The 20,797-nt window shown below is 42.2% G+C and overlaps 1 protein-coding gene across 8 annotated transcripts; it reads left to right on the top strand.

Moving 5' to 3' along the window:
• The first annotated feature begins 226 nt into the window (after positions 1-226).
• sumf1 (sulfatase modifying factor 1) lies at positions 227-20,303 on the top strand. 8 transcript variants are annotated; one of them, XR_006833221.1, is made up of 11 exons: positions 227-590; positions 2,631-2,804; positions 3,056-3,130; positions 5,486-5,568; positions 5,805-5,930; positions 8,227-8,341; positions 9,945-10,058; positions 10,140-10,199; positions 16,617-16,681; positions 17,022-17,522; positions 18,153-20,303. XR_006833221.1 is itself a non-coding variant. In XM_046311706.1 (10 exons), the coding sequence occupies exons 1-10, from the start codon at positions 300-302 to the stop codon at positions 17,134-17,136; spliced, it is 1,218 nt and encodes a 405-aa protein (XP_046167662.1). In that variant the 5' UTR covers positions 227-299; the 3' UTR covers positions 17,137-17,677. The 8 variants fall into 8 exon arrangements, 5 of the variants coding, with proteins under 5 accessions (XP_046167662.1, XP_046167665.1, XP_046167666.1 ...); XR_006833220.1 differs by having other exon boundaries at positions 17,022-17,570; XR_006833222.1 differs by having other exon boundaries at positions 229-590; positions 5,808-5,930; positions 17,022-17,570.
• The last annotated feature ends 494 nt before the right edge of the window (positions 20,304-20,797 follow it).

Raw genomic sequence — 20,797 nt, 5'->3', positions numbered from 1 at the left:
AAACAGAAAGCAAATGTATGACTACAAGTCCCAAAGTATGGTGGGTATTGCGCGTTATTTAAAGAAACTTCTCCAAACTTTAGACACTGCTGGAGGAAGTGCGATTAAAATTTAAATCAAGAACTATACACAAACATTATGACACACATTGTAAATCATGAGTATGCTGAAATGATAGACTACATGTTTATGGTATAGAGTTTCAACCTTACAGTTATCAGCTGACTGATCACGTGACTGATAATGCGGAAGCATGGCTCGGTCCACAAACAAGTGGTCTTGAGCTGAATGGTGCAACAATGTTGTTTTATTGTGCGTTTGTCTTATTTTCCCTGAATGTCAAAGATGATGTGCTGTGTGTTCAAAGCAAGCCAGAACTCTCTGTTGGCGCAGAACCTGAGACGATCGTTCCGCTGGCGGCAGAGAGCTCGAGCTGTGGTTGCCACAACCTGAAGAGAGAAGCAGTTGTGGATATCGAGAAGGAAAGCTCCATAATAACAGAAAACCCTGCTGTCAAATACTCGAAGAAATCAAATGAAAGGCATACAGACACTCAGACGAATGGAGAACAAACTGATACTCGTAGTCAGGTATTATATCAAGCGTTCACATCGTTATAGAGATCACGTTAAATAGTAACGACCTCTTTATGTAGGCACTAACTCCAAAATGGTTCTTTGGACAAAGCCTATGAGGAAATGACTGGCGTTTTTGTAGGGGTTTTGGATGAACGAAAATAAGATCTGTTGTAAACACAGGGTTAGGATATAATTTACATTTTGTTATATGAGAGTCTTCAACAGCTCATTTATATAGGTCATGTTAACTGACTGATATTATCTCATAGAACAAAAAGTATCTCAAGACTGGGGGGGTGAATGTGGGTACGCAGACCCGCAAGCAACTGCGGCCGCTCACGATGAGTTAGATTTTTTGTGGCCCTCACCCCCACCAAAGCTGCCCGTCCCTGTTCTAAATATGTATGTGTCTGTGTAGGTGGTGTCTGTACATGGTTCTAGAACCATTTCCGTTGTCTGTTGATGGTCCAGATGTGCGTATGTTGTCTGTTGATGGCCCTGATGTGTGTATGTTGTCTGTTGATGGCCCTGATGTGTGTATGTTGATGGCCCTGATGTGTGTCTGTTGATGGCCCTGATGTGAGTCTGTTGATGGCCCTGATGTGTGTCTGTTGATGGCCCTGATGTGTGTATGTTGTCTGTTGATGGCCCTGATGTATGTATGTTGGCTGTTGATGGTACTGGTGTGTGTCTGTTGTCTGTTGATGGTCCTGGTGTGTTGATGGTCATGGTGTGTGACTGCTGATGGTCCTGGTGTGTGACTGTTGATGGTCCTGGTGTGTGACTGTTGATGGTCCTGGTGTGTGTCTGTTGATGGTCCTGGTGTGTGTCTGTCGATGGTCCTGGTGTGTGTCTGTTGATGGTCCAGATGTGCATATGGTGTCGGATGATGGCTCTGATGTGTGTATGTTGTCTGTTGATGGCCCTGATGTGTGTATGTTGTCTGTTGATGGCCCTGATGTGTGTATGTTGTCTGTTGATGGCCCTGATGTGTGTATGTTGTCTGTTGATGGCCCTGATGTGTGTATGTTGTCTGTTGATGGCCCTGATGTGTGTATGTTGTCTGTTGATGGCCCCAATGTATGTATGTTGTCTGTTGATGGCCCTGATGTGTGTTGGCTGTTGATGGTCCTGGTGCGTGTCTGTTGATGGTCCCGGTGCATGTCTGTCGATGGTCCTGGTGTGTGTCTGTTGATGGTCCAGATGTGCATATGGTGTCGGATGATGGCTCTGATGTGTGTATGTTGTCTGTTGATGGTCCTGGTGCGTGTCTGTTGATGGTCCCGGTGCATGTCTGTCGATGGTCCTGGTGTGCATATGGTGTCGGATGATGGCTCTGATGTGTGTATGTTGATGGCCATGATTTGTGTATGTTGATGGCCCTTATGTGTGTATGTTGTCTGTTGATGGCCCCAATGTATGTATGTTGTCTGTTGATGGCCCTGATGTGTGTTGGCTGTTGATGGTCCTGGTGTATGTCTGTTGATGGTCCCGGTGCGTGTCTGTTGATGGTCCCGGTGCGTGTCTGTTGATGGTTCAGATGTGTGTCTGTTGATGGTCCTGGTGTGTGTCTGTTGATGGTCCTGGTGTGTGTCTGTTGATGGTCCCGGTGTGTGTCTGTTGATGGTCCCGGTGTGTGTCTGTTGATGGTCCCGGTGCGTGTCTGTTGATGGTCCTGGTGTGTGTCTGTTGATGGTCCTGGTGTGTGTCTGTTGATGGTCCTGGTGTGTGTCTGTTGATGGTCCAGATGTGTGTATGTTGTCTGTTGATGGCCCTGATGTGTGTCTGTTGATGGTCCAGATGTGTGTATGTTGTCTGTTGATGGCCCTGATGTGTGTATGATGTCTGTTGATGGCCCTGATGTGTGTATGTTGTCTGTTGATGGTTCTGATGTGTATCTGTTGTCTGTTGATGGTTCTGATGTGTATCTGTTGTCTGTTGATGGTTCTGATGTGTGTCTGTTGATGGTCCTGGTGTGTGCCTGTTGATGGTCCTGATGTGTCTGTTCTTTATAGATGTCTGTTGTTTGATGGCCCTGTTGTGGTCCTGTAGATGGTCCTGATCCCAGGAGGGGAGTTCCTGATGGGTACAGACAGTCCTGGCATCCCCCAGGATGGGGAGGGTCCCCAGAGAAGGGTGCACCTGGACCATTTCTACATGGATGCTCATGAGGTCAGCAACCGCCACTTCCAGAGCTTCATCAATGCCACGGGCTACATCACCGAGGTAGGTTTTTAAAATGTATCTGACTTTATTGAGATTAGTCTTATTGATATTGGTCAAAGACAGAAGTAGTGTCAGGAGTGTTACAAATTAATTACAAACATGAAAACATACATTGCCTCACATGTGGAATTGTGGTTTACTATGAGACAGCCATGCTGACAGATGTCACTCTATAGAAGTGATTGCTCCCTTCTCTTATTTATTGTTCTAAGATGCTGGCACTTCTCTCTCCCCGTTCTGTGTTCCTGCAGGCAGAGAGGTTTGGAGATTCGTTTGTGTTCGAGGGGGTGTTGAGTGAGGAGGTCAAAAGCCAGATATCCCAGGCAGTAAGTACCCTTCAGAGCAAAAAAAGATAGGAAGATACATTTAATTCTCCCAAGGCAAGGGATATGTATTGTGCATCCATCATGCTGAATAAATTAAGTGACGGCTGCATTCAATGTTCTATTGTAAACTTATTTTAGTGTTGTTTACATCTAACCTAGGTGCTAGCGTGACTGTTTCTGCATTCAACAATGCCTCTTCCTAGACAAAAACGATACAGGAGTTGGCTTAAGAAAATACGGGCGTCCAGGCTAGTATAGCCTACTTCTTGTTTTCATAGCTGTTTCAGTCCTGCACACACAGGGCCCTAACTTGAGTTCCATCTGCATTACTCCATTTTTTTTGCATCAATGAGCATGTGTCTAAAGTTAGTCTTACGGCCCATGGAGAGGCAATGTTGTGGTTTCTCATTCTGTCATCTGATGACATTCCACTAGACCCCCATTTTATCAGTCTCCTTTGATTATGCTTTGAAGCCTGTATAGAGAGGTGACTGCCCTCTGGTTTAATTATTGAGCAGCTTTCACTCCGCTCCACAGCAGACAGCCAAATAATTATCCCTGGGGTAGTACAGGTCATTTAGGCTGTATAGTGGAACTCTCTTAACATGGAGTATATGAGAGGGAATCAGTATGATTGGTCCTCAAATCCTCAAAAGGTTTTACATCTGCACCATCGAGAGCATCCTAACGGGTTGCATCACTACCTGGTATGGCAACTGCTCAGCCTCCAACACTACAGAGGCACTACAGAGGGTCGTGCGTACAGCCCAGTACATCACCGGGGCCAAGCTTCCTGCCATCCAGGACCTCTATATCAGGTGGTGTCAGAGGAAGGCCCAGAAATTGTCAGACTCCAGCCACCATAGTCATAGACTGTTCTCTCTGCTACCATACGGCAAGCTGTACCAGAGTGCCATGTCTGGGTCCAAGAGGCTTCTAAACAAGAGTCGCATGTTTTTGAAGGCAGTTGACACCTTTTTGCAGTCAAGACACCAACATCTTACACCGTTATATATAGCCCCCCTGTATATATCCCCCTATTGTTATTTACTGCTTTAATTATTTGTATTTTTTTTAAACTGCATTGTTGGTTAAGGGCCTGTAAGTAAGCATTTCATTGTTGTATTCGGCGCATGTGACAAATAACATTTTATTTGAAAAATGCCAGTAACTGTTAAAGGTTCACACACATACACACACCCATCGTACTGACACATAGTACTGGAATTCAATGTCATCAAATTAGATTACAGTATGATTTCAACATAGCCAGAATTCAATGTCATCAAATTAGATTACAGTATGATTTCAACATAGCCAACTGTAAACATGATATGTCTTTACAAACAACTTCCTATGCGCACAAGTCTTACTCTTAAAACTGGAAGTTAATTACTGTTGTCCTCGTGGGATGGAGGATATTGGGGCACACACATTAGCATGTAATCAGTCACAGATGGATGTCCTCACTGGTTAACATGGTGATTGAGAGAGCAAGGTTACTACTTCACACGCTTTGTTTTCCTTCTGGAACTTGGAATGCTGTTTGAACTTCCTGCTTTTTTCTCTGTATCTTTTACCTCAGTATTACTATACAGATCCCTGTGCATTAGGTTGGATTCAATTATTTATTCCATTTTTTATTCAAACCTGTTGTGATGTACTCCCAAAGCTGAGTTGTTTAGTGTGACTGACGCATTGGCTTAGGAAAGCACATGTGTTTTTGAAGGCTGTTGACACCTTATTCCAGTCAAGACACCAAAATCTTACACTGTTATTTTTAGTTGTGTAAAAAACACTGTTTTGTTTGGGAGTCAAATGAAGAAAACAAACACCCCTGTATGATGGCAGAGCTTTACAATGCAGAGCAACAGCCACAGAGCAGGCCAAAGTGGCACCTGCCTGGTGTCCTTTAAGTATCCATTCTCTAACACTGGCTGGTATGTTGTAAGTGTGTTAACATTTCACACACACAATGTCGATTCAAACTTTCTATTTCTCTGAAAAGGGAGAGTGTGGGGGAGTGAGGGAGAGGGGAGAGTGAGGGAGTGAGAGAGATTTATGTTATGTGTAGACTGTTGGTGGACTATAGACATGGGGTGCAGATTCAGTTTTAGCGGGGACTGGGAGAGGAGAGTGTTTTAGAGGTGGCGAAAGAGTGTGTAAACACTGCTTGCTTAGGAATGTAGCACTACTCCCCCCTTCACACTCAACTATTAGACTGTGTGTTTGTGCATTTTTGTTTGTGTGTGCGCCAGTGCACACTCGGCCTGACCACCATGACATCAGTTCCTGATAAGTTGTGTTCTGTCTACCTGTGTGACATAGCAGCTGTTGTGACTTCCTGGTTGTCAGGTGGCTGCTGCCCCCTGGTGGTTGCCTGTCAGAGGAGCAGACTGGAGGCACCCTGAGGGCCCCGACTCCAGCATCACAGACAGGTAGGTGTTACATCGCTATACTGGCTCATTCTAATGAGATCCAGTGTCTACCAGTATCTGTATGTCACAGATGGGTAGAGGTCTGTTGATAAACTGATGGTTCTTATGACTCAGGTTGAAGTTGTGTGTTTGGTTCCTGCTTGAGCCAAATGTACAAAGTATACAGTATGTGTTGCTATACTACTAAATGACCATGTATTATGATGTTATTATTAACCATAACCTGGTTGTGCTAGCAGGCTGGACCACCCTGTGCTGCATGTGTCATGGCAGGACGCTGTGGCCTACTGCTCCTGGGCCCACAAGAGACTACCCACAGAGGCTGAGTGGGAGTATGCCTGCAGAGGGGGCCTACAGGAGAGGTAGTGTAATGTGTGTGTGAGGTAACAACCCCACTACTAATATACAGTGCCTTGCGAAAGTATTCGGCCCCCTTGAACTTTGCGACCTTTTGCCACATTTCAGGCTTCAAACATAAAGATATAAAACTGTATTTTTTTTGTGAAGAATCAACAACAAGTGGGACACAATCATGAAGTGGAACGACATTTATTGGATATTTCAAACTTTTTTAACAAATCAAAAACTGAAAAATTGGGCGTGCAAAATTATTCAGCCCCCTTAAGTTAATACTTTGTAGCGCCACCTTTTGCTGCGATTACAGCTGTAAGTCGCTTGGGGTATGTCTCTATCAGTTTTGCACATCAAGAGACTGACATTTTTTCCCATTCCCCCTTGCAAAACAGCTCAAGCTCAGTGAGGTTGGATGGAGAGCATTTGTGAACAGCAGTTTTCAGTTCTTTCCACAGATTCTCGATTGGATTCAGGTCTGGACTTTGACTTGGCCATTCTAACACCTGGATATGTTTATTTTTGAACCATTCCATTGTAGATTTTGCTTTATGTTTTGGATCATTGTCTTGTTGGAAGACAAATCTCCGTCCCTTTCTCAGGTCTTTTGCAGACTCCATCAGGTTTTCTTCCAGAATGGGCCTGTATTTGGCTCCATCCATCTTCCCATCAATTTTAACCATCTTCCCTGTCCCTGCTGAAGAAAAGCAGGCCCAAACCATGATTCTGCCACCACCATGTTTGACAGTGGGGATGGTGGGTTCAGGGTGATGAGCTGTGTTGCTTTTACGCCAAACATTACGTTTTGCATTGTTGCCAAAAGGTTCAATTTTGGTTTCATCTGACCAGAGCACCTTCTTCCAAAATGTTTGGTGTGTCTCCCAGGTGCCTTGTGGCAAACTTTAAACGACACTTTTTATGGATATCTTTAAAAAATTGCTTTCTTCTTGCCACTCTTCCATAAAGGCCAGATTTCTGCAATATACGACTGATTGTTGTCCTATGGACAGAGTCTCCCACCTCAGCTGTAGATTTCTGCAGTTCATCCAGAGTGATCATGGGCCTCTTGGCTGCATCTCTGATCAGTCTTCTCCTTGTATGAGCTGAAAGTTTAGAGGGACGGCCAGGTCTTGGTAGATTTGCAGTGGTCTGATACTCCTTCCATTTCAATATTATCGCTTGCACAGTGCTCCTTGGGATGTTTAAAGCTTGGGAAATCTTTTTGTATCCAAATCCGGCTTTAAACTTCTTCACAACAGTGTCTCGGACCTGCCTGGTGTGTTCCTTGTTCTTCATGATGCTCTCTGCGCTTTTAACGGACCTCTGAGACTATCACAGTGCAGATGCATTTATACGGAGACTTGATTACACACAGGTGGATTGTATTTATCATCATTAGTCATTTAGGTCAACATTGGATCATTCAGAGATCCTCACTGAACTTCTGGAGAGAGTTTGCTGCACTGAAAGTAAAGGGGCTGAATAATTTTGCACGCCCAATTTTTCCGTTGATTTGTTAAATAAGTTTGAAATATACAATAAATGTCGTTCCAATTCATGATTGTGTCCCGCTTGTTGTTGATTCTTCACATATAAATACAGTTTTATATCTTTATGTTTGAAGCCTGAAATGTGGCAAAAGGTCGCAAAGTTCAAGGGGGCCGAATACTTTCGCAAGGCACTGTATATAGATTAAGTATATTTAAGCAGTACGGCATAAGGCCTGAGGGGGTGTGGTGTATGGCCAATATACCACGACTAAAGGCTGTTCTTACTCATGGCGCGACACGTAGTGCCTGGATACAGCTATGAGTCATGGTATATTGGCCATATACCACAAAACCCTGAGGTGCCTTATTGCTATTATAAAATAGTTACCAATGTAATTTTTTAAATGTTTACTTTTATTTAAGTAGGCAAGTCAGTTAAGAACAAATTATTATTTTCAATGACGGCCTAGGAACAGTGGGTTAACGGCCTTGTTCAGGGGCAGAACGACAGATTTTTACCTTGTCAGCTCGGGGATTCGATCTAGCAACCTTTCGGTCCCTAGTCCAACGCTCTAACCACTAGGTTACCTGCCGCCCCACTAATTAAAACAGTAAAAATATTAAATATTTGTTTTGTCATACGTGGTATACAATCAGGTATACCACAGTTGTCAGCCAATCCGTATTCAGGGCTCAAATCACACAGATTATAATATGTTATATGCCACTATTCCTACAGTATACCTTTCAATCCTTGCACAGTTCTAGTAGTGCCTATCTTTATCCACTGCCCTGATCCTATGTTCCTGTATTTTAGACTTTACCCGTGGGGGAACAAACTGAAACCTAAAGGACAGCACTACGCCAACCTCTGGCAGGGAAAGTTCCCCACACACAACTCAGAAGAGGACGGGTACACTAAAACCTCACCAGTAAGAGATGGGGAGAGACAGTTACTGAGAGAGAGAGAGAGAGAGAGAGAGAGAGAGAGAGAGAGAGAGAGAGAGAGAGAGAGAGAGAGAGAGAGAGAGAGAGAGAGAGAGAGAGAGAGAGAGAGAGAGAGAGAGAGAGAGAGAGAGAGAGAGAGAGAGAGAGAGAGAGAGAGAGAGAGAGAGAGAGAGAGAGAGAGAGAGAGAGAGAGAGAGAGAGAGAGAGAGAGAGAGAGAGAGAGAGAGAGAGAGAGAGACCGAGACAGAATGAGACTTAAATACAGTATGTAAAATTGACTGAAAGACTGTGACTTGACTAAAAGACTGTGAAAACAAAGTGCTCAGGGGAGTCTGTTTACTCCCATGTTAGGGAGGCAGGGTGGCCCTTACCCACAATCCATTGTGATGAAACAGGAAGTTGATCTCTGATTCAGCCACTGATTACCAACAGGAACTGTGTGTCATTGGAGATTAGAGAGATAATCAAGTTAAGAATGTCACAACGCCAGCGGCTCACAGCTGCTCTAGATCACATGAATAACATTGAGAACATTCATGAATTGCATAGTAATAGTGAAATTATACAATTTGATATGATTTGTCTCACTTCAATGGCTGCTGAGATTTATCAGCTCCATTATTTTACAGGTCTTTCAGGGTTACACTTTCTATGATTTATACGTTACCGTTAAAAACGTAGAAATGTCCTTGTTTTTGAAAGAAAATTTAAAAAATTTGTCCATTAAAATAACATCAAATTGATCAGAAATACAGTGTAGACATTGTTACTGTTGTAAATGACTATTGTAGCTGGAAATGGCTGATTTCTTTTTATGGAATATCTACATAGGCGTAGAGAGGCCCATTATCAGCAACCATCACTCCTGTGTCCCAATGCCACGTTGTGTTAGCTAATCCAAGTTTATCATTTTAAAAGGCTAATTGATCATTAGAAAACCCTTTTGCAATTATGTTAGCACGGCTGAAAACTGTTGTTCTGATTAAAGAAGGCAATAAAACTGGCCTTTAGACTAGTTGAGTATCTGGAGCATCAGCATTTGTGGGTTTGATTAAGGGCTCTCTGTACGCCTATGTAGGTATTCCATTAATAATAATAATATATGCCATTTAGCAGACGCTTTTATCCAAAGCGACTTACAGTCATGTGTGCATACATTCTACGTATGGGTGGTCCCAGGAATCGAACCCACTACCCTGGCGTTACAAGCGCCATGCTCTACCAACTGAGCTACAGAAGGACAAAATCTGACGTTTCCAGCTAGAATAGTCATTTACAACATTAACAATGTCTACACTGTATTTCTGAACAATTCAGATTTGATTTGTTTTGCTTTTCTTTCAAAAATAAGGACATTTCTTAGTGACCCCAAACATTTTGTTTTTACACATGCAAAAAAACATACTGTGTTGCATGTCTGGAGAAGTGTTTTATTCTAAAATGTTAAAATGTGATGTTTAATTATCCGTTTATAGCTCTTTTTAATATGCTTCCCATGCAACAGTTGCAACGCTATTTCAATAATTTGCGACTCCTTATTGGTGTAGAATGTGAAATTATCTTTCTCATATCTTTCTATGTCTGCAGGTGAAGTCATTTCCTGCAAATGGCTATGGCCTGTACAACATGGTAGGGAATGCATGGGAGTGGACATCTGACTGGTGGACTGTACACCACACCACAGATGAACGGCACAACCCGGTAATACACACACACTTTTTATGTCACATTTGTGAGGATTTCCTCTTGATGTTTTGATATTTTCTCTCCTCCCTTTTGCAGGCAGGTCCACCATCAGGCACAGACCGAGTGAAGAAAGGAGGCTCCTACATGTGCCATAAGGTAACCTTCATGCAATTACTATTTCTATGGCCACAAGCACTGTTCATCACACAAACTGTTCACTTCCCTTTTGATGGCGGAGAGAACATTTAGCAGGTTTAAAGCTAATTTTCTTGCAATTCTATACATTTTCCCATGTCTAATGTGTATTCATGTGATATTTGAGTGATCTATGGGCTAAAAAACATTAGCTGACATGGGCTAGTTGATTTGTACATTTCTGACAAGTTATACATTTTTCTCTAAGGTATCCAATGACTGACATGACAAGAGGAAAACTAATGGTGCACTAACCAATTTCAAAATTGCAACTACAGAAGTCAAACACACACCTACATACCAGAGCCTAGCCGGTCTCTGAAAAAAGCAGTGGTACCCAAACTGTGGGGCGTGCCCCCCTTGCCGACCCGTCGCACCTCCCACAGTTTGGGAACCACTGCTTTAGCCTACTGCAATCAAGTACAGTGTGATACAACCATCCCAGCTCTGCAGATTTTGCTGCAAAGAGACCGAATCTTCAAATAATTTGTTTTGGTACTTTCAATATGTAGCTTGTTTTTGGTTGCAGGTTAAGGAATGGCTGAAGAATTACAACATTTATCTAGAGTTAACTCTTCAAATAGCACTGCTGGGTGATTTTAAAAAGTCATAGTCAATCGATTAATAATACTCATATCAAAAATGTTTCTTTAATTTACAATATGTAAAAACTATGAGAATAGAAAGGTTGTGAAATATCGAAACATAGTTGAAAAACTTATGGCAAATTGAAATCAAAACTAGATGGGCTTCAGAGATGGGAGTGGGAATTACATTACTGTTGTAAAATATACTGTGTCCGTAAAATGTATATAGTATGTATAATCTGGAAGTAGAAGCCTACGTGTTGTCCATTTGTTTACTCCAATTAGGGGAGGGGTGGTAGGGTTAAGGGAAATTATAAAGAAAATATATACAAAAAAATGTTTATATTTACAAAAAAATGTATGGGAGATTGGAAATAATGCAGACAATTACATTGATGGAAACCATCTATTTGCAATATTAAAGCTGATCTACCCACACACAAAAAAGTTCAGTGGGCCTTTCTGTATGGAGGGGTGTGTTGTCTGTGTGTGGGTGGTTCAGAGACCGGCTCTGGTGTGTAGGTGTGTGTTTGACTTCTATGCCAATGTAGAAGAGTCTTTCAGCTTGAATTACACAACGTACTGTTGTAATTAGGAACAAAAGGGAGCTGTATACAATCTCCACCCGCTTAACAGCAAAGGGGGGAATGATTTAAGGGGAAAAACATACTTCTACTTTTCCTGGAACATTGCTAGGTGATCTTCTGGGAGGCCCAATATGCTGTCTTCCACAGTAAACTGAGCTATTAGCCCCGCCTCCTCTGGTTGCCTTGGTGTTGCGATTGACAGCATGCCAAACGATTCCCAAGCACCAACCTGGGTTTGTTTCATCTGAGGGGGTCATGTGAAGGAGGAAAGGACTTCAATCTAACGGGCTTTGTGATTGTAAAACAAACGTTGGCCCTGTTTAAATACTTCAAAATACAGCACCAGTCAAAAGTTTGGACACATCTTCTCATTCAAAGGTTTTTCTTAATTTTGACTATTTTCTACATTGTATAATAACAGTGAAGACATCAACACTATGAAATAGCACATATTGAATCATGTAGTAACAAAAAAAGTGCTAAACAAATCTAAATATATTTGGAACCAAAAATCTAAAATATGGACTCATCGGACCAAAGGACAAATTTCCACTGGTCTAATGTCCATTGCTCGTGTTTCTTGGCCCGAGCAAGTCTCTTCTTCTTATTGCTGTCCTTTAGTAGTGGTTTATTTGCAGCAATTCAACCATGGTCTTCACGCAGTCTTGAGATGTGTCTGTTACTTGAACTCTGTTAAGCATTTATTTGGGTTGCAATTTCTGAGGCTGGCAACTCTAATGGACTTATTCTCTGCAGCAGAGGTAACTCTGGGTCTTCCTTTCCTGTGGCGGTCCTCATGAGAGCCCGTTTCATGATAGCGCTTGATGTTTTTTGCGACTGCACTTGAAGAAACTTTCAAAGTTCTTGACATTTTCCGGATTGACTGACCTTCATGTCTTAAAGTAATGATGGACTGTCGTTTCTCTTTGCTTATTTGAGCTGTTCTTAAATACCACCCCTACCTTGTCACAACACAACTGATTGGGTCAAACGCAATAACTTCTTGACGCACCCATCCCGTTAGTGGGATCATTTTCTTCAACATCTGCTGAATTGCAGAGCGCCAAATTCAAATTAAATTACAGAAAATATTAATTTGTCATGAAATCACAAGTGAAATATAGTAAAACACAGTTTAGCTTGTTGTTAATCCACCTGGCATGTCAGATTTCAAAAAAGCTTTTCGGTGAAAGCATACCAAGCGTTTATGTAAGGACATCTCTCTCAGCAGACAAAACATTTACAAACAGCTAGCAGGAAAGTAGATTGGTCACGAAAGTCAGAGAAGCAATAAAATGAATCGCTTACCTTTGATGATCTTCGGATGTTTGCACTCACGAGACTCCCAGTTACACAATAAATGTTCCTTGATCCATAAAGATTATTTTTATATCCAAAATACCTCCATTTGGTTGGCACGTTATGTTCAGAAATCCACAGGCTTGAGCGGTCACGACGAGGCAGACGAAAATTCCAAATAGTATCTGTAAAGTTCGTAGAAACATGTCAAACATTTTTTATAATCAATCCTTAGGTTGTTTTTACAATATATAATCGATAATATTTCAACCGAACTGTATCTTCTTCAATAGGAGAGAGAAGGAAAATGTCTACTCCACTCTGTTGGCGCATGCAAAACGCTGCTGGCACCCAGCTATGCACTGACGTGATGTGATCTTTCTCGCTCATTTTTCAAAATAAAAGCCTGAAACTATGTCTGAAGACTGTTCACACCACGTGGAAGCCATAGGAAAAGGAATCTGTTTGATATCCCTTTAAATGTAATGAAGGCATGCAAGGTTTTTGCCTGCAATATAAGTTATGTTATGTTATGTTACTCACATACAATATTTTGACAGTTTGGGAAACTTTTGAGTGTTTTCTATCCTAATCTGACAATTATATGCATATTCTAGATTCTGGGCCTGAGAAATAGGCAGTTTCATTTGGGTATGTTTTTCGTCCAAACATCAAAATACTGCCCCCTACACTCAACAAGTTAAGAAGGGAAGAAAATCCACAAATTAACTTTTAACAAGGCACACCTGTAAATTGAAATACATTCCAGATAACTACCTCATGAAACTGGTTGAGAGAATGCTAAGTGTGCGCAAAGCTGTCATCAAGGCAAAGGGTGGCTACTTTGAAGAATCTCAAATGTAAAATATATTTTGATTTGTGTAACATTTTTTTGGTTACCACATGATTCCATATGAGTTATTTCATAGTTATGATTTCTTCACTATTATTCTACAATGTAGAAAATAGTAAAAAATAAAATAAAAACTCTCGAATGGGTAGGTGTGTCCAAACTTTTGATTGGTACTGTACATCCTTCCCATCCTACGTTCTATATTCTATGGAGTAATCACTGATTTGCCGTAACTGTGGATTGGTGAAAGCTAAATGAAACTTTACTTTCCAAAATGAGCACTTTAAAAAGATAAATTATTTGTGTCTTGGATGCTTTCAGTCTAATGCACATTGCTACCAATCTAATGTACATTGACGTATGGTTTTCTGTTTCTCTCCCTCTATCTCTATACCACTCCAGTCATACTGTTACAGGTACAGGTGTGCAGCACGGAGTCAGAACACCCCTGACAGTTCTGCCTCTAACCTAGGGTTCCGCTGTGTCTCCCAGGAGCAGCCGTAACCTTTCACCCTTGACCCTGACATGGGTAGTCTGACTTTTCCTTTTTTGTACCATTCCCCATTGGCTCTCGTCTAGGGTACTAACTCTGCCTACCTTGCCCGCCAGGCGAAACAAATCGAGTGCACCTCTTCATACAGCCAGTGATGTCAGTGTTGTTCATGAAATGCAGGATTACCGCGTGACGTGGAGATTTATGGAATATATTTTCTTGTAAAATATTTAAAAAATGTCTATGTGAATGAATAAATATTCAAAAGGAACATGTGTGAGGTGACTTTGTTTTGGTATGAAGACATTTCACAGATTGATTTAGTAGAAGTTATTATGTAAACTTTAGCCAAGTCTCCTGTTCTTGCTATGAAATAAAGACAAAATCTCACATATTTCCTATGCTCTTTATATCCAATGAACAGAATATCTGGTACAATTATAAATAAAATGAACCAAATGCATTTAACATTATTTGTCAAAAATCCCAATATTACCTATAAATTGCCATCACCTATTGTGAAATACACTGTTGTTTATTATGCTCTCATTACGTAGTCACTCTGTTAGACAGTAGAAATTTGCCACTATTTAAATAGTTCTCAATTGTTGTGTCTGTGCCTATCTGTGATCAATGGAATAGAACATCCTCTTTTAATTTGTTTATTTTAATTTTAGAATGAAATGGGATTAATTTATATTTAATTCCATGTACACGTGATATGCAGATGCAAAACTCTCCAATAGTGTGTGATTGCGGCCCGCAATTCGACATTCACATTCAGGCCCCCCCTCGAGCATCCCATTGGTTCCTGCAAGAACGCCCTCCTCAAGCATCGCATCGCGTCCTAGCTTGCTAGCTACCGATGTCGCTCCCGCCTGCTGTGTCCTTCGCTGTGTGCTCCCGCCTGCTTGCTAGCTAGCTAGCACACAGTGTCCTTCGCTTCCGCCTGCCGAACACCTGCCCTCTGCATTAACACAAGTGTGGGAAACACTATAAATGCCCCTCCTCTCATCTAACTCTGTCACAATGTTCAACTTCGATAGCTCCTTCGGTTTAACTGGGTTCCTCTATCTACATGTCTGCAACTGACAGGTCGAGCTCTAAACAGGATACCTCTCTCTTCTCGGGACACAGTCTAGTCTATAAGGTCAAATCCTTACAGACATGTTCCATCCTAGAATTGTTCATATTTCTCTAATCTACCTTGAATACACACACACACATGTTAAATGTCCCTTTCTATTATTTGGCGTTCACTCAATAAATGAATGCTTTTGTACAAGTCTTCTCTAACTGGTCATTGCTTATCATATTCTTCAACATGTTTCGTAATCTACCACCAGCCTAATGGCTCTTTCCCTCTGTGGGTGAGGAGACCCCCTTCCTGTTCTCAGTTTCACAGATGTCACAATACATTGAGTGGTTGTTTTAACTTTTAGCCCTTAACTTATATAGTTTCTATATCAGAACACTGTCTTCTGATGTCCTAGCTAGCTACGTATCCCGCCTCCCGCCTGATGTGTACCGGATTCCAGTGTCCTTCGCTCCCGCCTGCCCTCACCATTGTTAACAAAACTGCGGGAAAGTAGTGCCCGACAGGCAGTCCCGAAAGACACTAGCTGTGTTCGAATTCTCATTCTAACCATACTATTTGTGATGTAATTTGAGTATGTAGTATGCTTATCGGTCATAGTATGGATATAGTTAGTATGCCCAAAGTTCCCAGATGTCGTACTAAATTCGCCTAAATATGGAGTATTTCAATAAATCAATAATTGGGTGTGTTTGTTAATTCAATCTGGAGTGCCAGAGTGTGCTCTTGGCATTCGTAAATTCTGAGCATTTTGCTCTCGGAGTGTTCAGAGAGCTCTGGCCGAGGAGTAGTGTTGATCCGAGCGTTCTGACCTCACAATGGCAGTCAAGCACCCTAGCTAACAGGCTAACGTTGGCTACAATGTGTCTGTGTCTTTTTGTTGGGGGAGGACGTGGTGAGGTCTGGGCTGGGCTGGCAATTGCTAAAAGGAATTGGCAGTTATGGTTGGTCGGGGCTGTGCCCAGAGTTGGTGATGGTGTTGTGGCTTGGACTGGGAATTGTGCTAGGACCGGGGGAAAAAGGAACCAGGTACCGGGAACTGGGGCTGCTGCAAGTGCTGGGTCGGGATCTGGGTCTGTAGAGGGGAGGAAGGACAACAGGAGGAGCAAGCAGACACACAAAGGAGCCCTAGACCGAGATGTCAATGGTGGTACTTCCCTGTGGTCCGCTCGCTCCGAGTGAAGGTTTGGTGTTGTGTCTCCACACCTTGTATGGTGGGTTGATGCTGGAAACCGGGATCTGGACTGGTGCTTGGGCTAGTGCTGAGTGCAGAGGGGAGAGGAGCCCTAGACCCGGAGGTCATTTGTGGCATTTCCCTTTGGTCCCGCGAGGCTGGAAATTAAGACAGGAGGACGGGTCTGGGGTTTGTCTTGGTCGGCTGGAAGGATAATGATCCTCCACCTCAGGGTCGTTCGCTCCACAGTTTGTTGCTGGTAGACCCTGATGTACTTTTTCTCCCACAGGACCTGCTTGATGGTACCGATGATCCTCCACCAGGTGGACTGTTCAGGATGTTCTTTGCTGTCAAGTGAGTTATGGTCAGCATCCTGTTGAGGGAGACAGAGGGAACAAACGGGGCCCAGACCCGACTGGCCATGGTGCACTCAGCAAACAGGTGGTAGATGTTTTCAGTATCAGTACATCCATGGGGGCAGCTCTCTGTACGTGCTATGTGCCGTCTATACATTAATTTCCTAGTGGGGAGGCAACTATGAACAGCTATCCATGAGATGTCTTTCTGTAAGTTTGTAATGCCATGGTGATTGATGTTTAACCATACCTGTTGTGGGTCCACGGCTGAGCTAGCTCAAAGGTGTGCGATGGTGTCCTTGGAGCGGATGTGGGTCATGATGTCCTTGTACTTCCAGGACGCCAGACCAGCCTAGGGCAGACCTGACCTGCAGGCAAGATATCTCCACGTCTTGTACACCTGTGGGGGGTCCCATGGTACAGTGTGGTCGATGGTTCCGAGGATGCGGGTAGCAAAGTACTGTTTGAAGTAGCTGGCTTTTCTGTCTGTCTTGTGGATGTTGGTGACCAAATTGGATAGTCCCTGTGCCCTAATGATGTTGAGGATGTCTGGGACCCCCTTCCCACCGTTCTCAACTGCATTGTAAAGTGTGCTGCGCTTGAGTCACTTCATCTGTCTCCCCCAGAGAAAGGTGAACATCATGCATTCTATCTTCTTGCTGATGGCTCTGTCTGGGGGAAACACCCTGCCTAGGTACAGGAGGAGAATGGAGAGAACGATTGCCTTCAAGAGCAGGATCGTACCCGTCATTGTGAGGGATCATGAGCTTCATTCACAGTCTTGGACATGGCGGATGGTCTCCTCTCAGCTGACGGAGCCATCTCCATCCCTCTGGAAGGTGACCCCAAGCAGCTTGATGGTGTCTGTTTTGACAGGGAAAGAGGTGGTGAGAGTCTCATACCAGTAAAATAAAATAAAATGTTATTTGTCACATTCACATGGTTAGCAGATGTTAATGCGAGTGTAGCGAAATGCTTGTGCTTCTAGTTCTGACAATGCAGTAATAGCCAATGAGCAATCTAACCTAACAATTCCAAAACTACTACCTTATACACACAACTGTAAAGGGATAAAGAATTTGTACATAAAGATATATGAATGAGTACAGAACGGCATAGGCAAGATACAGTAGATGGTATCGAGTACAGTATATACAGTGGGGCAAAAAGTATTTAGTCAGCCACCAATTGTGCAAGTTCTCCAACTTAAAAAGATGAGAGCGGCCTGTAATTTTCATCATAGGTACACTTCAACTATGACAGACAAAATGAGAAATAAAAATCCAGAAAATCACATTGTATTATTTTCAATGAATTTATTTGCAAATTATGGTGGAAAATAAGTATTTGGTCACCTACAAACATGCAAGATTTCTGGCTCTCAGAGACCTGTAACTTCTTCTTTAAGAGGCTCCTCTGTCCTCCACTCGTCACCTGTATTAATGGCACCTGTTTGAACTTGTTATCAGTATAAAAGACACCTGTCCACAACCTCAGTCACACTCCAAACTCCACTATGGCCAAGACCAAAGAGCTGTCAAAGGACACCAGAAACAAAATTGTAGACCTGCACCAGGCTGGGAAGACTGAATCTGCAATAGGTAAGCAGCTTGGTTTGAGAGGGGTCTGGTTGAAGTTATTTATTCCAAAGCTGATCTGACCTATTTGGATAACAAGTTACTAGCTAGACATTTTACGATTTTGGGTGTGTTTGTAAATTCAGTGCCAGAGTGCACTCTGAGAGATCGTAAATCCAGAGCGTTGTCAGATTGTCCGTTCGTAAATTCAGAGCATTTCGCCACAATTGACCTCCGGGTCTAGGGCTTCCTTGAGTGGGCGCTTTCTCCTCAGGTTGTCCTTCCTCCCCTCTGCAGATGCAGCACCAGTCCCAGCACCAGACCACCAGACGAGGCGCAGACGAGAGACCAAAGATCACACCTTCACCCTAGAGCTAGCATGCCACAGGGAAGTACCACTATTGACCTCTGGGCCTAAGGCTCCCTTGTGATTCTGCTTGCTCCTCAGGTTGTCTTTCTTCCCCTCTACAGATCCCAGCCCAACAACAGTTCCCGGCTCTTGGTTCCCAGTTCCTGTTCTCTCCCAGGCCCACAGTCCCAGCACCAGACCCGGCACCAAACGCTGGTTTTCCAGCCCTGGTCCCAAAACAATTTCCAACCCGGCCCCAACACCAACCCAGGTTTTCCCGTTCCCAGCCCCAACACCAGCACCAACCCTGGACAAAACACCGACCAGACACAACTGCCATCTTCATCCAGCAAATGCCAGCTCCGACCGCCCACTTAACACAGCGACATACACTCCACCAACCACTCCACCAGACCAACCATGACTGACTGACCGACTGATTGACAAATTGACGCTGATGATTATTACGTTATTTGAACAAATGCATTTGGTTATTTTCATTTTATTTATTTTTTTGGTAATTGTTTGTTGATTTTTGATTTGATTAACTTAAGTTGGATTGATCATTTATTGTTTTAATTGTTTATTATTTTTGAAGATTAACTCAAGTTTATTTTAACATTTTAACATGTATTGACTTGGAATAACCAAATAAATATTCCTTAAAATTAAACTATGCCAATACAATACGTATAGCATAAGCCTTCACTTTGGTGGTCTAGTTTTACGCTAACACAGTGGTATTAGAAAACTCCTGGCTTACAGGCCAAATCAGGGTTGAAAGTCACTATGATGTTGCAAGCCACAAGTGATGAGTAATTCCTATTGGAATCCAGCAAGAGTGAGGATTTCAAACAGTTTGAATTTTTTGTCACCCGTATCCTGCATTCAGAATGACTGTCAGTGTTCGGAAAGGTGAAAAGAAGACTACCGACACCAGTTAAACTGGAACAAACATTTCAGTAACTGGTGCAATAAATCAAACTAACTGATTGGATTTCGTTTAGAAAAATATGTTATTTATCTTCGTCTTGCATAAGATTAATCTATCAATCAATGTACATTCAAAAACATAGATATTAAAAACATTCAAAAATAAATCTACCCGCAGTAGAGCATAATGTGAAATATGACTGATTGGCGTGGTTTTGATGGGACTGTTTTACTTTCCACAGGGTAAAATAATAACTCTGGTTATTAACACCAACACTTTTACACCACTGAGGGTTAGTTTCACTCTTACAGAATGAATGTAACTCTTGAATCGACACTAGACATTTTACACTGAAAAAATCAACACTGGCCAATTTGCTGTGCAGGAAATATTTCTGAATATTTATAACTCAATAACCAAACCAATTAAACCACATGTTTGTGTTGCTTTTAGTGATGTTTTCTTTTATCATTTCGTGACAGAGAGCTGAGGTCATTCAGAACATCATATGTCATGTGAGGTGTTTATAATGGATGTTATTAAGTATTTATTACCACTAGCCTGGGTTTTTCAATTATCTTTATTCTTCTTTCATATTTGATGTAGTTATGTATAAACATGATGAGGTTATAACCCATTAATATATTAGCTTTTTCAATTATATAAAAATATGTCTGCCTATATTATGTCAAAGCAAACATTGCCTGTTGATGTGGTAGAGCTCTTTTTCCCCACTCTATTTATACCCCACATAAATGTTGATTGGTTAACACATATTTTGTATCCTTGCTTTTATTAAGATAGGTCAACTGTGAAAAAGTTGTCATCCAATCAGCTAAAAGAGTGCCGGTATGTTACTGATCCATCGCCTGGCAGCATCTTTTCACATTTTCATGATCTAGTTTCACTGAATTTCTTGTGCAGGTCCACATGCGCATGTTGACTCACCCAACATATTGCGACCATAAAAACACAAAGATAGCACCTTATTTTACAATACTGTTTCCACTGTTTTTACCTGTGGATACTTTCTGGTACTACTAAGAATGAATCACAATTGATAAACATCTGCTGCTTATTTCAATAGATCCAATGAAAACAAAATCTGTTTTTACTTTGAAATATCTCAGTAAGAACCTGATAACTACTAACTAAGTGCTGTCAACTGAGACAGCTCACCATGATAAACAAGTCAGGACCGCAAAGAAACAGGCAAACAGCTACCACTAGTGGCTGTTCAGGCTACATATTAAC

Source organism: Oncorhynchus gorbuscha, linkage group LG18, assembly GCF_021184085.1.
Source record: "Oncorhynchus gorbuscha isolate QuinsamMale2020 ecotype Even-year linkage group LG18, OgorEven_v1.0, whole genome shotgun sequence".
In the NCBI taxonomy this organism is placed as follows: domain Eukaryota; kingdom Metazoa; phylum Chordata; class Actinopteri; order Salmoniformes; family Salmonidae; genus Oncorhynchus; species Oncorhynchus gorbuscha.
This window is presented reverse-complemented; position numbering and strand designations above follow the sequence as displayed.